We start from the raw sequence: 17,933 nt of genomic DNA on the forward strand, positions 1-17,933 counted from the left end.
AGTATCTGATAAGATTCCTTCCAATATGATTCAAGAGCAGTATTTTCTGCTGATGTTCCTTCCAATTTCCTTGCTGAAGATCACAAGAGTCTGTGGAAAAGATGTAATAAAAAGGCGCCTCAAAGTCTTCATGATTGGAGTGGATATCACACAGGAATCACTTTCAGTATTTTGTAACACATGCATACAATAGGACAAAGATGATCTCTGGGGGTAAACTCTATAAACATATGGGCCTTTTAGCTGCCAAGTCATAGGGTAATAACTGATACACCCTGAGGAGTGGACCATGATTCCATAGTGCTAGTGGGAGAAGCTTTGGCCAAGGGAGTTTTACATTTCATTAAAGATTTGATCATTTTTATGTAGAGAGACCATTTTTAAAACATTCCTAGAAGATTGTGAGTAGGATTCATTCTGTCTTATATGAACAATGATAATGATCTCCATGGTTAGATAATATTATAAACTAGAATGAGCTAGAGTGTTTGGTGTATTTAATCACTTTTTTTAGCTTCCATTAGCATTTGGATTAAATGAAAATCATAACCAACAGTCTCTCAGACCACAGTGCAATCAAATTAGAACTCAGAATTAAGAAACTCATTCAAAACCGCACAACTACATGGAAACCGAACAACCTGCTTCTGAATGACTACTGGGTAAATAATGAAATTAAGGCAGAAATAAATAAGTTCTTTGAAACCAATGAGAACAAAGACAGAACATACCAGAATCTTTGGGACACAGCTAAAGCAGTGTTTAGAGGGAAACTTATAGCACTAAATGCTCACAAGAGAAAGCAAGAAAGATCTGAAATCGACACCCTAACATCACAATTAACAGAACTAGAGAAGCAAGAGCAAACAAATTCAAAAACTAGCAGAAGACAAGAAATAACTAAGATCAGGGGAGAACTGAAGGAGATAGAGACAGGAAAAACCCTTCAAAAATCAATGAATCCAGGAGTTAGTTTTTTGAAAAGATCAACAAAATAGACCGCTAGCCAGACTAATAAAGAAGAAATGAGAGAAGAATCAAATAGACACAATAAAAAAATGATAAAGAGGATATCACCACTGATCCCACAGAAATACAAACTACCATCAGGGAATACTATAAACACCTCTAGGCATATAAACTAGAAAATCTAGAAGAAATGGATAAATTTCTGGACACATACACCCTCCCAAGACTAAACCAGGAAGAAGTGGAATCCCTGAACAGATGAATAACAAGTTCTGAAATTAAGCCAGTAATTAATAATAGCCTACCAACGAAGAAAAGACCACGACCAGGCAGATTCACAGCCAAATTCTACCAGGGGTACAAAGAGGAGCTGGTACCGTTCCTCCTGAAACTATTCCGAACAATAGAAAAAGAGGGACTCCTCCCTAACTCATTTTATGAGGCCAGCATCATCCTGATACCAAAACCTGTCAGAGACACAACAAAAAAAGAAAATTTCAGGCCAATATCCCCGAAGAACATCGATGCAAAAATCCTCAATAAAATACTGGCAAACCGAATCCAGAAGCACATTAAAAAGCTCATCCACCACGATCAAGTTGGCTTCATCCCTGGGATACAATGGTAGTTCGACATATGCAAAACAATAAACATAATCCATCACGTAAACAGAACCAGTGACAAAAACCACATGATTATCTCAATAGACGCAGAAAACACCTTTGATAAAATTCAACACTGCTTCATGCTAAAAACTCTGAATAAACCAGGTACTGATGGAAAGTATCTCAAAATAATAAGAGCTATTTATGACAAATCCACAGCCAATATCATACTGCACAGGCAAAAGCTGGAAGCATTCCCTTTGAAAACCAGCACAAGACAAGGATACCCTCTCTCACCACTCCTATTCAACATAGTATTGGAAGTTCTGGCCAGGGCAATCAGGCAAGAGAAAGAAATAAAGGGTACTCAAAATAGGAAAAGAGGAAGTCAAATTGTCTCTGTTTGCAGATGACATGATTTTACATTTAGAAAACCCCATTGTCTCAGCCTGAAAACTACTTAAGCTGATAAGCAACTCCAAAATCAATGTGCAAAAATCACAAGCATTCCTATAAACCAATAATAGACAAAAAGAGAGCCAAATCATGAGTGAACTCCCATTCATAATTGCTACAAAGAGAATAAAATTCCTGGGAATACAACTTACAAGGGATGTGAAGAACCTCTTCAAGGAGAACTACAAACCACTGCTCAACGAAATAAGAGAGGACTCAAACAAATGGAAAAACATTCCATGCTCATGAATAGGAAGAATCAATATTGCAAAAATGGGCATACGGCCCAAAGTAATTTATAGATTCAATGCTATTCCCATCAAGCTACCATTGACTTCCTTCACAGAATTAGGAAAACTACTTTAAATTTCATATGGGATCAAAAAAGAGCCTGTATAGCCAAGACAATCCTAAGCAAAAAGAACAAAGCTGGAGGCATCACGCTACCTGACTTCAAACTATACTACAAGGCTACAGTAACCAAAACAGCATGGTACTTGTACCAAAACAGATATCTAGACCAATAGAACAGAACAGAGGCCTCAGAAATAACATCACAGATCTACAACAATCTGATCTTTGAAAAACCTGACAAAAACAGCAATGGGGAAATGATTCCCTATTTTATAAACAGTGCTGGGAAAACAGGCTAGCCATATGTAGAAAGTTAAAACTGGATCCCTTCCTTAGACCTTATACAAAAATTAACTCAAGATGGATTAAAGACTTAAATGTAAGACCTAAAACCATAAAAACCCTAGAAGAAAACCTAGGCAATACCATTCAGGACATAGGCATGGGCAAAGACTTCATGACTAAAACACCAAAGGCAATGGCAACAAAAGCCAAAATTGATAAATGGGATCTAATTAAACTAAGGAGCTTCTGCACAGCAAAAGAAACTACTATCAGAGTGAACAGGCAACCTACAGAATGGGAGAATGCTTGTGCAATCTATCCATCTGACAAAAAGGCTAATATCCAGAATCTACAAAGAACTTAAATTTACAAGGAAAAGACAAACAATCCCATCAAAAAGTGGGCAAAACATATGAACACTCGCTTCTCAAAAGAAGACACATGAAAAGAAAAGTTCATCATTACTGGTCATTAGAGGAATGCAAATCAAAACCACTGAGATACCAACTCACACCAGTTAGAATGGCCATCATTAAAATGTCAGGAAACAACAGATGCTGGAGAGGATGTGGAGAAATAGGAACGCTTTTATGCTGTTGGTGGGAGTGTAAATTGGTTCAACTATTGTGGAAGACAGTGTGGCGATTCCTCAAGGATCAAGACCCAGAAATTCCATTTGACCCAGCAATTCCGTTACTGGGTATATCAGCAAAGGGTTATAAATCATTCTACTGTGTCCTATGTGACATGAACACACATGATGATTGCAGCACTGCTCATCATCGCAGTGACTTGGAACCAACCCATATGCCCATCAGTGATAGACTGGATAAAGAAAAGGTGGAAAATATACACCATGGAATACTCTGCAGCCGTAAAACGGGATGAGTTCATGTCCTTCTCAGGGACATGGATGAAGCTGGAAACCATCATTCTCAGCAAACTAACACAAGAACAGAAAACCAAACATCGCATGTTCTCACTCATAAGTGGGAGTTGAACAATGAAAACACATGGACACAGGGAGGGGAACAACACACACTGGAGCCTGTCAGGGGGTGGGGAAGCTAGGGGAGGGACAGCATTAGGAGAAATACCAAATGTAGATGATGGGCTGATGAGTGCAGCAAACCACCATGGCTCATATATACCTATTAACAAACCTGTACATTCTGCACATGTATCCCAAAACTTAAAGTATAATAAAAAATAGTAACTCAAAAAATTACATTAATCAGTTCTCTAGTAGGTAGAAATTCATCTGGGAGTTTCTTCCCCTGTTGTCCATTTTGATAGGATTTCCAGAAGACATAAGAACCCTCTCTGTTAAAAATATTCCTAAGTTGTACACCATCTAGAAACATATATACTTAATTATAATTTTTAATTTATTAAAAAGCTTTAATAAGTGCAATGTTTTCTGCCTTCTGAGTTGATTTCATAACACATAGAAGGATATATCCTGAATGAAAGTTTGTACTAGTAATACAAATTAATGGTTAATAATCTCTACTTTTATTATTGAGGTATTACCCACCAATATATAATCTTAAATCATTGCTCTCAATGGGACTCTTACCTAAATAATATACAAAATATTTTCCTGATCTTGACACAAAATAGATATGAACACATTCTTAGTATTCAGCCATGTCTAGTGTCTATCACATTATGAACCACATGCTAACTTCGATTTACTTGGGACTTGTTCCAATTTCAAACTAGTTATTTTTTATCTTCATGCAGCTAGATTATTATGTGTGAGTATTTTATCAGAGAGTGATAAAGATATTTTAAACAAGTAATTGTGTGTTTCAGGACTCTTCTTGGGTTCTGAGACAAGAAATGCCATTACTACCTGGCAGATTGAGACAGCTTTGAACAATGTCAGAGGAATCATCTCTAATTGCTTCTAAATTTCCGTTTTATCAATTCTTATGCTTTCTGAATTATTTTTGATTTTAGTTATTAAAGGATTCTTTTTCTCTTAATCTAGCTAAGAATTTGTCTTTTTTTAAGAAAAAACTCTTAGTTTTGTTGATTTTTCTATTGCTTGTAAAGTCTTTTTTCACTTATTTCATTTACTCTAAAGCCTCATAAACACATTGGTGACATGTAGACAGAGAACTTGATTGTGAATGCCATGTTTTTGTTAGACTCAGCTGATCATGTCAGGAAGCCTCCTGAGGGTTCTAGGAACTGACTGTGGCTCCCACCACTGGACAGGGATGAGAAGCTCCATGCTTTGAGGATGGGAGGACATTCAGGGCAGTGTGAGGGGAGGAGGGTTGCTGGCACGTCCAGCATTGCTTTCCCTGGCAGCACCACTCATGTCCTTCCTCACTCAGAGATTCAGTCATTTCTTCCCAGGTGGAAAAATTAGTTAACTTTATCTTTGATATATGGATGGGAGCCCAAGATAGAAGCTTGTCAGTCATTGTTTCTGTGCCTGCTGCCTTGGGAATGTCTGAATTTCTTATGCTGTCCTGGGTCTATACCCCAGTGGCTCCCCTACTCCATGGCACCCGCCTGTGCCTGTGCCTGGCCCCTGATCACAACCTCCGTGAAACATCTGGTTGGGCTCAAGAAGAACTCCCCTTGCCTTGTTTTCCTGCTGCCCCGGTCCACATTCTTGTCCATCCACAGGCTCTCAGCAGCGCTTCCCATCTGCACTGACCCTACATGGGTTCATATCTTGTCCACCACTTCCTCTCTCTTTTCTTCTGCATCTTGCCTTTTATCCCAGCAGTCTGTTTCCATCTCACCTGGACTTATGTACAGGAAAGTGTTTACTGAGCAGGCTTGGGTTGTGCAAACCCTGAAGATTACTGAAAAAGTGCTTTCTCAAGCCAGGTCCGTATTCAGCTCCTGGGAGATGATATCTGCTTTTTTGGCATACTCCTGCAAATATTTTTAAACCATTTTATTAAGGTAAGGATTACATCTATAAGACTAGACATTATTTAACATACTTAATTCACTGAGTTAAGTATGCAAAGTTATCATCACCATCAAGGTCATAACCATAGCAATCACTTCCAAAACATTCCTTTTTATTCTTTTTATTCTTAGCATTATGATTATTATTATTAGTTGAAATGTATTTTTGTTTGTGTGTCTCTGTCTCTGTGTGTGTAGCCTGGGTGCACACTGTGCTAGCTGTTTCCATAATGACTTATGGGGAATGCCTATTATTGCTGAAGGGGCTGGCGTCTGAGCACTGGAGGTCAGTTATGCAGGTGTCACACACATCCGTGATGGACCCCAATAAACAGCGCTGGGCACCAGCACTCAGGTGAGCTTCCCTGGTGGACAATGCTTCACACGTATTGTCATGCATCACTACTGGGAGAATTGAGGTCAAGAGACTCCTCAGGGAAAGAACACCTGGGAGCTTGTGCCTGGATTCTCAGGGCCTTCCTGCTGGTTCCTTTGCTCATTTTAATTCATATTCATTTGCTATAATAAAGCTGCACCCATGAGAATAACAGCTTGTCTTGAGTCTTTTATTTCTATTGATTGTGGGGCCTGAGGATGGTCTTGGGACACTCAACACAATTACATCAGAGGTGTAAATTGCTAGAAAGACCCTGACTACTGACACATCTCTAGAACATTGTTTATAATGTCAAAGGATGAGAAATTGTGGGATAAAAGACATTCAGTGCCTGGATGGCTACAGAATCACATGGCATGAGATGATGTGTGCACTCCAATAAGGAGCAGGAAGTGAAAGTAATCCATGGAATTTAGAAACGACAGACACAGCTCCCTAGGAGTTGTTCCCTGAATAAGAACAAGTAAAAATAATGAAGAACAACCTGAATATGCAACTCATATCTGTGATAGCTAAAATAATAGTAAAAAGATGCATATCCAGCCCTGAAGTGTGCCCTGTGAGCCAAGGCTGCTAGACTCCCATTCACCACCAAAGGGTACAGTTGTCCAGAAACAACACACAACACAGAAGAGCTACACAGATGGTAGCCCAGGGTTTGGGCTGGGGAGGGGAATCCACTAGACAACTAGAACAGGGACGATAGTGTGGAAAGTGGCATCATTTTGTGATATGAATGATATCATTAATAGATATCATCAGATCGTGAACAACGTTAGCCAATGGACTAGGAGGCTGATGATGTAGCAGATTCTCTTTGGCTTCATGTGCTGCAGAAGGGAGGAGTATGTTTGGGAGGATGCTGGACCCACAGCTCACAACAGACACAACACAGATGGCTCTAGCTGATCCCAACCTCAAGTAGGATGCTTCTGATGGGACAGCTTTCCTCGTGCACTGGATCCTGATCATGTAAAGTTTCTCTACCCTGAGAATGAGACTGCCCTTTCTCTCTTTAAAATGCAAAGTGGGCTCTCCAGATGAGGAGCCCAGTGCTGCACATGGAAGCCATGGTGCTATGTGTTTATGTTGATACTGACGGTCATTGCTTAGCATGCACCTTATCCAGGTCCTGCTGCTGTGTGTTTCTGTCGATGCTGCTGGACATTGCTTCGCATGCACCTTACCTAGGTCATGGCCTGTGCTGTGATAAAGAGAAGTCCTTTTGCTTCTGCACCCCAGGTACAATTCCTGTGAGCAATCTGGCAAACATTTTAGAAACTGTGTAGTTTGTGTTGCCTTGGCTTTTCATTTGGATCTTTTACATGATAAGGAAATGAGAGTGGTTCACAAGAAAATGGGGCAGACACAGGGGACAGTTAAGGGCCTCCTCCAAGCAATGTGGATATCATAAAATAAATGTTAAAAAATGAAAGAACTAAACAAGAAGGTGCTGGGGTTGACACAAAGGACTTAAAACAGAACTACCAGGAGTTGGGTGCAGCAATGGCAATCTCTTCAGTTCCATCAGCAATTCAGAGACCTAAACAAATATTCCCTATTTATGTTGAATTGGCAGACTGTAGAAATCTAGAAGACAAAATGATCAGGAAAAATGTGTGATTTGGCATGGGTGAAGGTCTGGCAAGTTAATCAAGTTGAGGACTGTTGAAGCCCTAGGGTGGTCCTGCCTTTGCTGGGTGCCCAGACCATAATCACACTCATGGGAAATTGCCAGCAAGTAGAAAGTAGGTTTTTTTTTTTTTTTTGTAGTTCTTATTATCAGGCATATGCGCATTTGAATTTTGTCTTCAAAGCATTTCCTGGTTCTATTTCTCATTTCTTAAAACACACATGATTTCATCTAGATTTACCACCTTCACAGGGTCACAGAGAAGAGTGGGAAGAAGGGAGGCCCTGGTTTGGGTCTTGTAGGACCATGGACAAGAGTGGGGAGGGAGAAGAGGTGGTTGTAAGAAATTATTAAGACCTTATTCTGCCCCTCCCAAGAGGCTCAGGCCAGCCTTTTTTCTGCAGTTGCGGTTTTGGGTTATAAACCTTGTAGACTCTTCCCTTCAGGCCAGGGCGGCAACTATGCAAATTCAAATGGGGGCCTCCCCACTTGAACCCAGGGCTCTCCTCCACAGCGAGTCTCTTTCAGCACTCAGCTGGGATCTCAGGGCTTTCTTTCTGTCCTCCTCCAGGATGGGGTCAACCGTCATCCTTTCCCTCGTCCTGGCTGTTCTCCAAGGTCAGTCCTGCCCAGGGTTTGAGGTCACAGAGAAAAATGGGCAGAAGGGAGCCCCTGATGCAAATTTTGTGTCTGCCACACAGGTGTCTTTGCCGAGGTGCAGCTGGTGCAGTCTGCAGCAGAGGTGAAAAAGCCCGGGGAGTCTCTGAGGATCTCCTGTAAGACTTCTGGATACAGCTTTACCAGCTACTGGATCCACTGGGTGCGCCAGGTGCCCGGGAAAGAACTGGAGTGGATAGGGGGCATCTATCCTGGGAACTCTGATACCAGATACAGCCCGTCCTTCCAAGGCCATGTCACCATCTCAGCCGACAGCTCTATCAGCACCACCTACCTGCAGTGGAGCAGCCTGAAGGCCTCGGACACCGCCATGTATTATTGTGTGAGACAGACCATCCAAAACCTTCCACGGTGCAGGTGCAGAGTGAGCTGCCAGACACACCCTCCCCAGGGATCTCTCTATTCATCTGGGGAGGAAACACTGGCTGTTTGTGTCCTCAGGAGTGAGAACCAGAGAACAACATGGGAGGGTTCCCAACCCCTAAGGCAACTGGATGGGAGACCTGACCATGGGAGGTGGATTCTCTGAGGGGGCTCTTGTGTGTTCTACAAGGTTGTTCGTGGTGTATATTACATGGTTAACATCAAAAGGCTGCCTAATAGGCACCTCTTCAATATGATAGTCTTTTAATTAGTGAAAATTTTACACAGTTCATCATTGCTTGCTTGCCTTCCTCCCTCCTATCCGCTCTTACTCCCTCCTTCTTTTATTTTCTACTTACTTTTCCAAAATCATTTAATCCCTTTTTGTACTATTAATAGGTTATCTTGTTTTTGTTGTTGTTTTCCTTTTAACAATATGCACTGAATAATTCATCTTTGTGCCATTTCGTAAGTATTTTGATATAACAAAGACTTCCTTCATAAATAGATTTCCTGTGAGTAATCTTGCAAATATTTTAGAACCTGTTTGGTTAAGGATAAATTAAAATAAATACATAAATTTTTAAAGACATACAACCTATCAAAACTGAACCACTAAGAAATAAAAAATCTGGGCTGGCCGTGGTTGCTCATGTGTGTATTCTCAGCACTTTGGGAGGCCGATGTGGGTGTATCACCTCAGGTCAGGAGTTCAAGATCAGCCTGGCCAACATGGCAAAACCCCGTCTCTACTAAAAATACATAGATTAGCTGGGTGTGGCGGTGTTCATCCGCAGTCCCGTAGTCCCAGCTACTCGGGAGGCTGAGGTAGGAGAATGACTTGACCCTGGGAGGCAGAGGTTGCAGAAAGCCAAAATCGAGCCACTGCACTCCAGACTGAGCAACAGAGTGACTCCAATTAAAAAAAATCTGAAGAGACCAATGAGTAAAGAGATCGAGCCAGTGATTTTTCGAACATCTCAAATCAAAGAAAAGTCAAGAACTTCATGGCTTCACTACTGAATTTTATCAAAAATTAAAAAAAAACCTAGAATCTGTACTCAAATTTCCAACAAAATAAAGAGAAAAATATATCCAAGCTTATTTTGGAAGGCCCTATTTCCAAAGCAAGGAAAAGACACTACAAGTAAATAAAATTACAGGCCAATATCCCTGATTATCATAGTTTCAAAAACTCTCAAGAGTGATGAGATGACAAACAAAATTAAACAGCAGATTAACAATAGAATTCACCATTATCAGGTGTCCCCCATACCCAGAGAGGCTGCTGCTTGCCCTGCACAAGGATACTCAGAGCAGAAACCCACCTGGCCCAGCCCTCACCTTGCTTTATGCAGCCACCTGCCCTGGCAGCTTAATACAAAGGGCAGCATCTTTTGGGAGATACATGGCCACATCCACTGCCTGAGAATCCACAGTAGCCGCTATCCCTGGGCAACATAAGCCAAGCAAAAACCCCACTGTTAATACTGTAGCTGGTGCTCTTTTGAAAGCACCACCTCCAAGCAGGAGGCCAATAAACAGTCCATCACGGTATCGCCTGGTAGACTATCACTGCACCCAGAAAGGAGAAAATGACTGTGTGATCTCAGCTATGACCAGTGCCTGCACCACTCTGGATGACCAGGAGGTCCTGAGTCTGTCCATGTGACCAGTTTATTACTGCTATAACCAGCATTCAAGAAAGCCAGCACACAAAGTATTCAATACCTAAGGAATTTCACAGTCTCCATCACTCCCCCGCCACTTCCATCAGACCTAGTTCACTGCTCACTGCTGAAAAATTTGAGGACACATCACACCACCAGATCCCTTACATACATTCTCCAACACCAGGTTGAAGTGTGTCAACTTCACTGGGCGGCTAGACCTGGAGAAGCAACAACACTCACAGTAGTATGGCTCCCAGGTTCTCCTACTCCTAGGGGAAGGGAGTGCACCACATTGAGGGAACACCCTATGGGACAAGAGAATCTGGATGGCAGGCCTTGAACATCAGATCCCTCCATTGGTGGGAAACTTCTTTTAGCAGAGGCACAGTTACACTGCTGAGCTCAGCAGAGAAAGTCTTCAGCTCTGTCTCAACAGTCAGATATCCCTGGTGCATGTGAAAAACTTGAAGAAGAGGAAGTCTTTCCCCCTTGTACACCACTGCAGGCACACTTGGGGTCTCTCCCACAAGAGCTCAGCACGGGGGCAACTATAGACAGCATTTCTGGAACACATCATGTTGACTGCATCCCCCAGAAAGAGCACTCTCCAGGTTCAGGTTTTCACCAGACACAGAGTCACAATTCCTCTGTATTTAACACTTCAACATTTGTACAGAGGAAAAGACATGCCTGTCTGATCTGAATAGCTGGAATCCTGGGATAGGAGAGTGTCTTAGAGGTGCATAACTTTCCTACAGACCTGGCAAGGGAGCTGAGGTGGCTCCAACCCTTCCCCCAGATAAGACCTCAGTGTGACTCACTAAAAGCTCCTCCAGCCACCTCTGTCAAGGCTGGGACTTCATTTATCACCTGATTTAGCCACGGCTGGTTTCTATCCAGGGACAAGCCCCCTACTGGTCTGAAACCTGAACCATCAAACCAACAAATAAATCACTGGGGGAAAATAAATAAATACGTGCATGCCACAGAGGAATGAACTACGGTTTAATAGACCTCAACCATTCTAACCCCATAGAAGATAGTGAACTTGCTCACATACTAAGCAGATTTCTACTGCAATCAACACATAGGAAAGCCATCATGCAAAGATTCTCCATAACCACGGAACTCTTACAGAGTCTTCACCCCTCTAAGGACCAAAAATCAAATTAGGAGTAATTAATTATAACCATTAAAGTCTCATTCTTAAGGGAAAAAATAAATTTAAAAACAAACAAAAGAAACAGTTAAACATAATTTCAATAATAATTAGAAGAAATAGTCTACCAAAATAAGAGGAAATTAGAAAAATAACTCAAGTAATATGACAAAACAGGGTGCTATAACATCCCAAAAAGGTCACACTAGGTCTCCAGCAATAAACTTTAACCAAAATGAAGTCTTTAAAATACAAGATAAGAAATTCAGAATGTTGATTATTAAGCTACTCAAGAAGATATAATAAGAAGGTGAAAATCATCATAAACAAATGTATAAAAGCAGTTCAGAATATAAATACAAATTTTTAGAGAGAGATAGATATCATAAAGAGAAACCAATCAGAACTTCTGAAAATAGAAGACAAAATGCAGGGAAATAGTAAGGGAATTACAAAATGCCATGGAAAGTTTTAAAAATAGACTAGAAAAAAGTAGAAGAGAAAATATAACAATAGACTAGAAAAAGTATAAAATAAAAAGTTGAAGTAAAAAAATTAGATGAAAAAAAGAAGAATAAAGTAGAAATAAGAAGAAAAAAGAAAAAGAAAAAAGACTAGAGAATTTTTGAAATGATCAAATCAGAGAAAAATAAATTTAGAAAGAACCAAAAGAAGTAAACACAGTCTCCAGGAAATATGGGATTATGTAAAATGACCAAACCTCAGCATAATTGGTGTTCTTGAAGAAGAAAAAAAAATAATATGTTTGGAAAACTTATTGGAGGGAAAAATTGAGAAATACTTTCCTGGCCTGCCTAGAGACCTAGATATCCAAATCCAAGAAGTTCAAAGAACTCCTGGGAAATGTATTGCAAAACTGCCTTCACCAAGCTTATAGTCATCAGGCTACCAAAAGTCAACATGAAGGAAATAATTCTAAGAGCAGCAATACGAAACAAAACAAAAACCCATCTCAGCAGAAACTTCACCAGCCTGATGGATTAAGCTTCTATCTTCAAATTCCTTAAACAGAACAACTTTCAATCAAGAATTTTGTATCCTGCCAAACTGTTTGATAAATGAAAAAGAAGTAAAGTCATTTTCAGAATCACCAGTGCTGAGGGAATTCGTCACTACCAAACCAGCAGTACAAGAAATGCTAAAAGGAGTTGTAAACCTTGAAACAAAAGCCTAATAAGCACATAAAGGGAACCTCTTAAGAGCTTGAAACTCACAGGCCTATAAAACAATAACACAGTGAAAAAAAAAAAACTAGGTAAGAATTAACATGGCAAAGAGAACAGTAACTCATATCTAAATATTCACATTGAATGTAAATGGCCTAAATGCTCCATATAAAAGATACACAATGGCAGAATAGATTAAGAAATCACAATGGAAATATCTGATGTCTTTAAAAGGCTCCCCTAACACACAAAGATTTACATAAACTCAAGGTAAAAGGGTGGAAGAAGGTATTTCACAAAAATGGAAACCAAGAGTGAGCAGGAGTAGCTATTTTGATATCAGACAAAATAGATTTCAAAGCAACAACAGTAAAAAAAAGACGTAGATGATCACTATACAATTATAAAAGGATCAGTTCAACAAGAAAATATTACAATTCTAAATTTATAGGCACCAAACACCGGAGGAACTAGATTCATAAAACAAGTACTATTAGAGATTAAAAAAAATGAGAGCAAAACAATCAGAGTGGGAGACTTTAATACAATCATGAAAGCACTAGACAGATCTTCGAGACTGAAAGTCAACAGAGAAAAATTGCACTTAAATAACTCACTGAAACAAATGGATGTAGCAGATGTGTACAGAACATTCTGTCCAAGATCTGCAGAATAAACATTCTTGTAATCAGTACATGCAACATTCTACAAGATAGAACATATAATAGGTCACAAAACAAGTCTCAATGAATTTTTAAAACAATGAAATCATATCAAGTATCTTCTCAGACCACAGGAGAATAAAACTAAGAATGAACTCTCAAAGAAACCCTTACAACTGAACAAATACATAGAAATTAAGAAATCTGCTCCTGAGTAATATCTGGGTTAACAATGGCATAAAGATGAAAATTTAAAAATTATCTTAATTAAATGGTAGCAAGTTATTGAAAACTCAAGAATACAGCAAAAGCAGTGGTAAGAGGAAAGTTTATAGTGCCTACTGCCTACATGAAAAAGCCAGAAAGGAAGTGAGGAGCGCCTCTGCCCGGGCGGCCCCGTCTGGGAAGCGAGGAGCGCCTCTGCCCGGCCGCCCTGTCTGGGAGGTGAGGAGCACCTCTGCCCGGCCGCCCCGTCTGGGAAGTGAGGAGGACCTCTGCCCGGCCGCCCCGTCTGGGAAGTGAGGAGGACCTCTGCCCGGCCGCCCCGTCTGGGATGTGAGGAGCGCCTCTGCTCGGCCGCCCCGTCTGGGAGGTGAGGAGCGTCTCTGCCCAGCCGCCCCGTCTGGGTAGTGAGGAGCGCCTCTGCCCGGCCGCCCTGTCTGGGAGGTGAGGAGCGCCTCTGCTCGGCCGCCCCGTCTGGGAGGTGAGGAGCGTCTCTGCCCAGCTGCCCTGTCTGGGAGGTGAGGAGCGCCTCTGCCCGGCCGCCCTGTCTGGGAGGTGAGGAGCGCCTCTGCCCGGCCGCCCTGTCTGGGAGGTGTACCCAACAGCTCCGAAGAGACAGCGACCATCGGGAGCGGGCCATGAGGACGATGGCGGTTTTGTTGAAAGGAAGGTGGGGGAAGTGTGGGGAAAGGAAGGAGAGATCAGATTGTTGCTGTGTCTGTGTAGAAAGAGGTGGGCATAGGAGACTCCATTTTGTTCTGACTAGGAGAAATTCTTCTGCCTTGGGATGCTGTTGATCTATGGCCTTTCCCCCAGCCCCGTGCTCTCTGAAACATATGCTGTGTCAACTCAGGGTTAAATGGATTAAGGGCGGTGCAAGATGTGCTTTGTTAAACAGATGCTTGAAGGCAGCATGCTCTTTAAGAGTCATCACCACTCCCTAATCTCAAGTACCCAGGGACACAAACACTGCAGAAGGCCGCAGGGACCTCTGCCTAGGAAAACCAGAGACCTTTGTTCATGTGTTTATCTCCTGACCTTCTCTCCACTATTATCCTATGACCCTCCCATATCCCCCTCTCCGAGAAACACCCAAGAATGATAAATAAATACTTCATAAATTAAAAAAAAAAAAAAAAAAAACATGGAAATAAAAAAAAAAAAAAAAGAAAAAGCCAGAAAGAACACAAGTTGTCAACCTAATGTTGACGCGAGAAAAAAGAAAAAATTAAAGAAAGAAAATATAAATTTAAAAAGAGAAAGAAACAAGCTGCCTGTGTTAGGCTGACTCATGGCAAAGGCAGTAACAGGCAAAGGTTCAATAACGTTATCTAAGGGCCAGAGCTCAGAGGAATGTGCTCTGAAGACTCTCCCAGCACTCCCTCAACATAAGGATGAAAAGAGGTAAGTTTTCCTATCTCTCCTTTAGTGTAAGTGAACTTCCCTGTCGAATCTCATCCCTCTGCTATGTAAACTATGCCTTGCCTCTTGTTCTGCACGTTTTAAGAGTTTCTGTTTTTCCTACAGTTAATGATTGTAGGTTCCTGCTTCTTCATCTAAGCAGTACAGCCTGAGCAGGTCGGGCTTGTAGCCAGCTACATGCCATGGCGGGGGTCGTAGGATGAGTCTTTGTGAGACTCCTTTGAACTAAGCAGATAATGACCGTCTGGGCTGCATAGTAATGAGGATGCTAAACCTGAGTTATAAGCTTTGTTTGATTAACGGCCTTTGCCTTGGCCCTGTACATTCGCGTTCGTGCCACTTAGGAGGAGGTGTATAAGCAAAACCTTGTCTTTGTTCAGGGCCCAGTTTTTTGGACGTTGAGTCCCCTGGGACAGAGTGCATTCAGTGAAGATCCTCCTGCCATACCCCGAGGTCTCCCTTGCCCTCCTGAGGTTCCGCCACATTTCTTGCGAGCCAGCAGCCAGGAGGACGAGAGAGGACAGACGGGCTGTCTCCTTTGCCTGAGGGTCTGGGGCTCCTGGTTGCGGCGATCTGTGACCCCAGGCGGCCTCGGGGAGAACTTCAGCCCGGAGGGGAGGCCGGCTCTCCCGGTCCCTGGCGCCACTCCCCTGACAGCGCAAAGGAACCTGGAAAGGGCTACAGGATGATCCCAGAAGCAGCGCTACTGGGGCCCAAGGCAGGACCCGCCCCGTGAGGATGGAGGGGAGCCTCATCACCTCCCGGGGTGTCCGTCTAGTCCGACCCAGGGAGGCTGGGGCGGCGAGAGGGGATCGCTCATTCGGAGAAAGCACACACCGCAACCGACACGATACGGGAGAGAGGCTCGCCAAGTCGGCTACGAAAGGGAACTGGGGGAGGGGAAGCGGGTGGAAAGGGCGTGAAAGAGACGGTTCCGGGGGGGCCCGTGCGGGGAGAGACGTGGGAGGCGCAGGTCTCTTAGCGTGGACTCAGCGCTCCCAGCGCAGTCTGGGGCCCACCTGGGATAGTGGCGATGCGGCTAACAGGAGCTGCCCCGCGGCAGCAGCGGCCGTGCGGAGAATAAGGAACTCTGCTGGCCAGGCGGCCTCCGAAACTCCCCATAACAGGAGACGGTCTGGTCGGTCCGAAAAGAAAGTCAGAGTGAGTGTGCGTCGTAGAGGGAGGAAATGGGAGGAAAATCGTTGAAACCCACTCCACTGGAATGTACGTTACAGAATTTTAAGAAAGGTTTTGCAGGGGATTATGGAATTAAGCTGACCCCCTAAAGGTTGAAAACTGTCTGTGAATCAGAATGGCCTTCTTTAGGGGTGGGCTGGCCGGCCGAGGGTACTATATAGATAGGGAGGTGATTGGCTGGGTGTTTAAGGTGGTGACCGGGGTGGGAGGACAGCCAGGGTACCCAGATCAATTTCCCTATATCGATTCATGGCTCAGTATTATACAAAACTGACCAGCCTGGTTGCACCCCCCAGCAGCATATTGTAAGACGCTTGTGGCCCGAGCAGCCGAAGACAAAATGAAAGTAAAATCAGCCATGCTGGCAGCTGCAGAGAAAAAGGGAAAGTCACAGGAAAGCCAAGATAAACCAGTTCTGCAGGCACCTCAGGAGGAAACGGAATTGCCTCCTCCTCCTTATGTTCCAATCCACCCCCCTTTGCCGAGACCAACTGCTCCCACTGCAGGGTCAGCTGTGAGGCCAGCAGCCCCAGCTGTCCATGGGGAGTTAAATCCGGAAGGGTATACACCCCCAGCCTCAACTAAGAAGGAGGAATTGGAACTGCAGGAAGTTGGAGTGGAAAGCCCAGAAAGTCAGGCAGGCCATCTCAGATCTGGCCGCAGCTGAGTCCTGCAAATGCGTCTCAGGGAGACGAGGGGACCTGTCTATTATGACGAGCATGGCCGCATCCAGAGGGGAGAGTGAACTTTCGTTTACCAGCGCTTTTCAACCACTGACCTCCTAAAGTGGAAGCATCATATTCCCTCCTACATGGAGAAGCCACAGGCTCTCGTAGACTTGATGCAGTCCATTTTTCAGACATACAATCCAACATGACCAGATTGAAAACAGCTTCTTTTGACCCTGTTTAATATGGAGGAATGGCAGAGAGTGACACAGGCAGCCCTCCAGTGGCTAAAACTAATGCACCTGCAGACACAGTTAATGCCCAGGCATATGCATATTTGACCCTGTTTAATATGGAGGAATGGCAGAGGGTGACACAGGCAGCCCTCCGGTGGCTAAAACTAATGCACCTGCAGACACAGTTAATGCCCAGGCATATGCACAGGGTCAGTTCCCTGAAACAGACCCCAATTGGGACCCAAATGATGCAACCCAGTTGCAGCACCTGCAGCGGTACTGAGAGGCAATCTTTCATGGGCTGAAGGATGGTGGGAGAAAAGCAGTTAATATAGGAAAAATCTCGGAGGTGCTCCAGGGAGCAGATGAGAGCCCAAGCCAGTTGTATGAGAGACTTTGTGAGGCATATCGGCTGTACACCCTGTTCAACCCTGAGACTACTGAGAATCAGCATATGCTAAATACGTCATTTGTAGGTCAGGCCTAGGGTGATATCAGGCAAAATTTGCAGAAGATGGAAGGTTTCGCGGGTATGAATGCTACTCAGCTTATTGAGGTAGCCACCAAGGTGTACATTAACAGAGATCAGGAGGCAAAGACCGAGGCTGATTGAAGGCTTAAGAAGAAGGCTGATTTACTGGCAGCTGCCCTTACAGGAAGGGAAGCTGGTTTTGCAAGGGGATGCGGGTATGGATGAGGGCATGGAAGAGGCCACAATGGATGGGGATTTGAGAGCCAGCTGAGACTAGAAACAGATCAATGTGCGCAGTGCGAAAGGAAAGGACACTGGAAGAACGAGTGTCCAGAGAATGATAACAAGGAGAACG

The 17,933-nt window shown here is 43.2% G+C and overlaps 1 gene segment (V, D, J or C); it reads left to right on the forward strand.

The window, feature by feature from the left end:
- Positions 1–8,211: 8,211 nt before the first annotated feature.
- On the forward strand, positions 8,212–15,741 carry LOC129015729 (immunoglobulin heavy variable 5-51-like). The segment is given in 3 exon segments: positions 8,212–8,257; positions 8,341–8,681; positions 15,505–15,741. Coding segments are annotated over 3 exon segments (624 nt in total).
- Positions 15,742–17,933: the final 2,192 nt, after the last annotated feature.

The sequence above is a fragment of the Pongo pygmaeus genome, chromosome 18 (genome assembly GCF_028885625.2).
Source record: "Pongo pygmaeus isolate AG05252 chromosome 18, NHGRI_mPonPyg2-v2.0_pri, whole genome shotgun sequence".
Classification (NCBI taxonomy): Eukaryota; Metazoa; Chordata; class Mammalia; order Primates; family Hominidae; genus Pongo; species Pongo pygmaeus.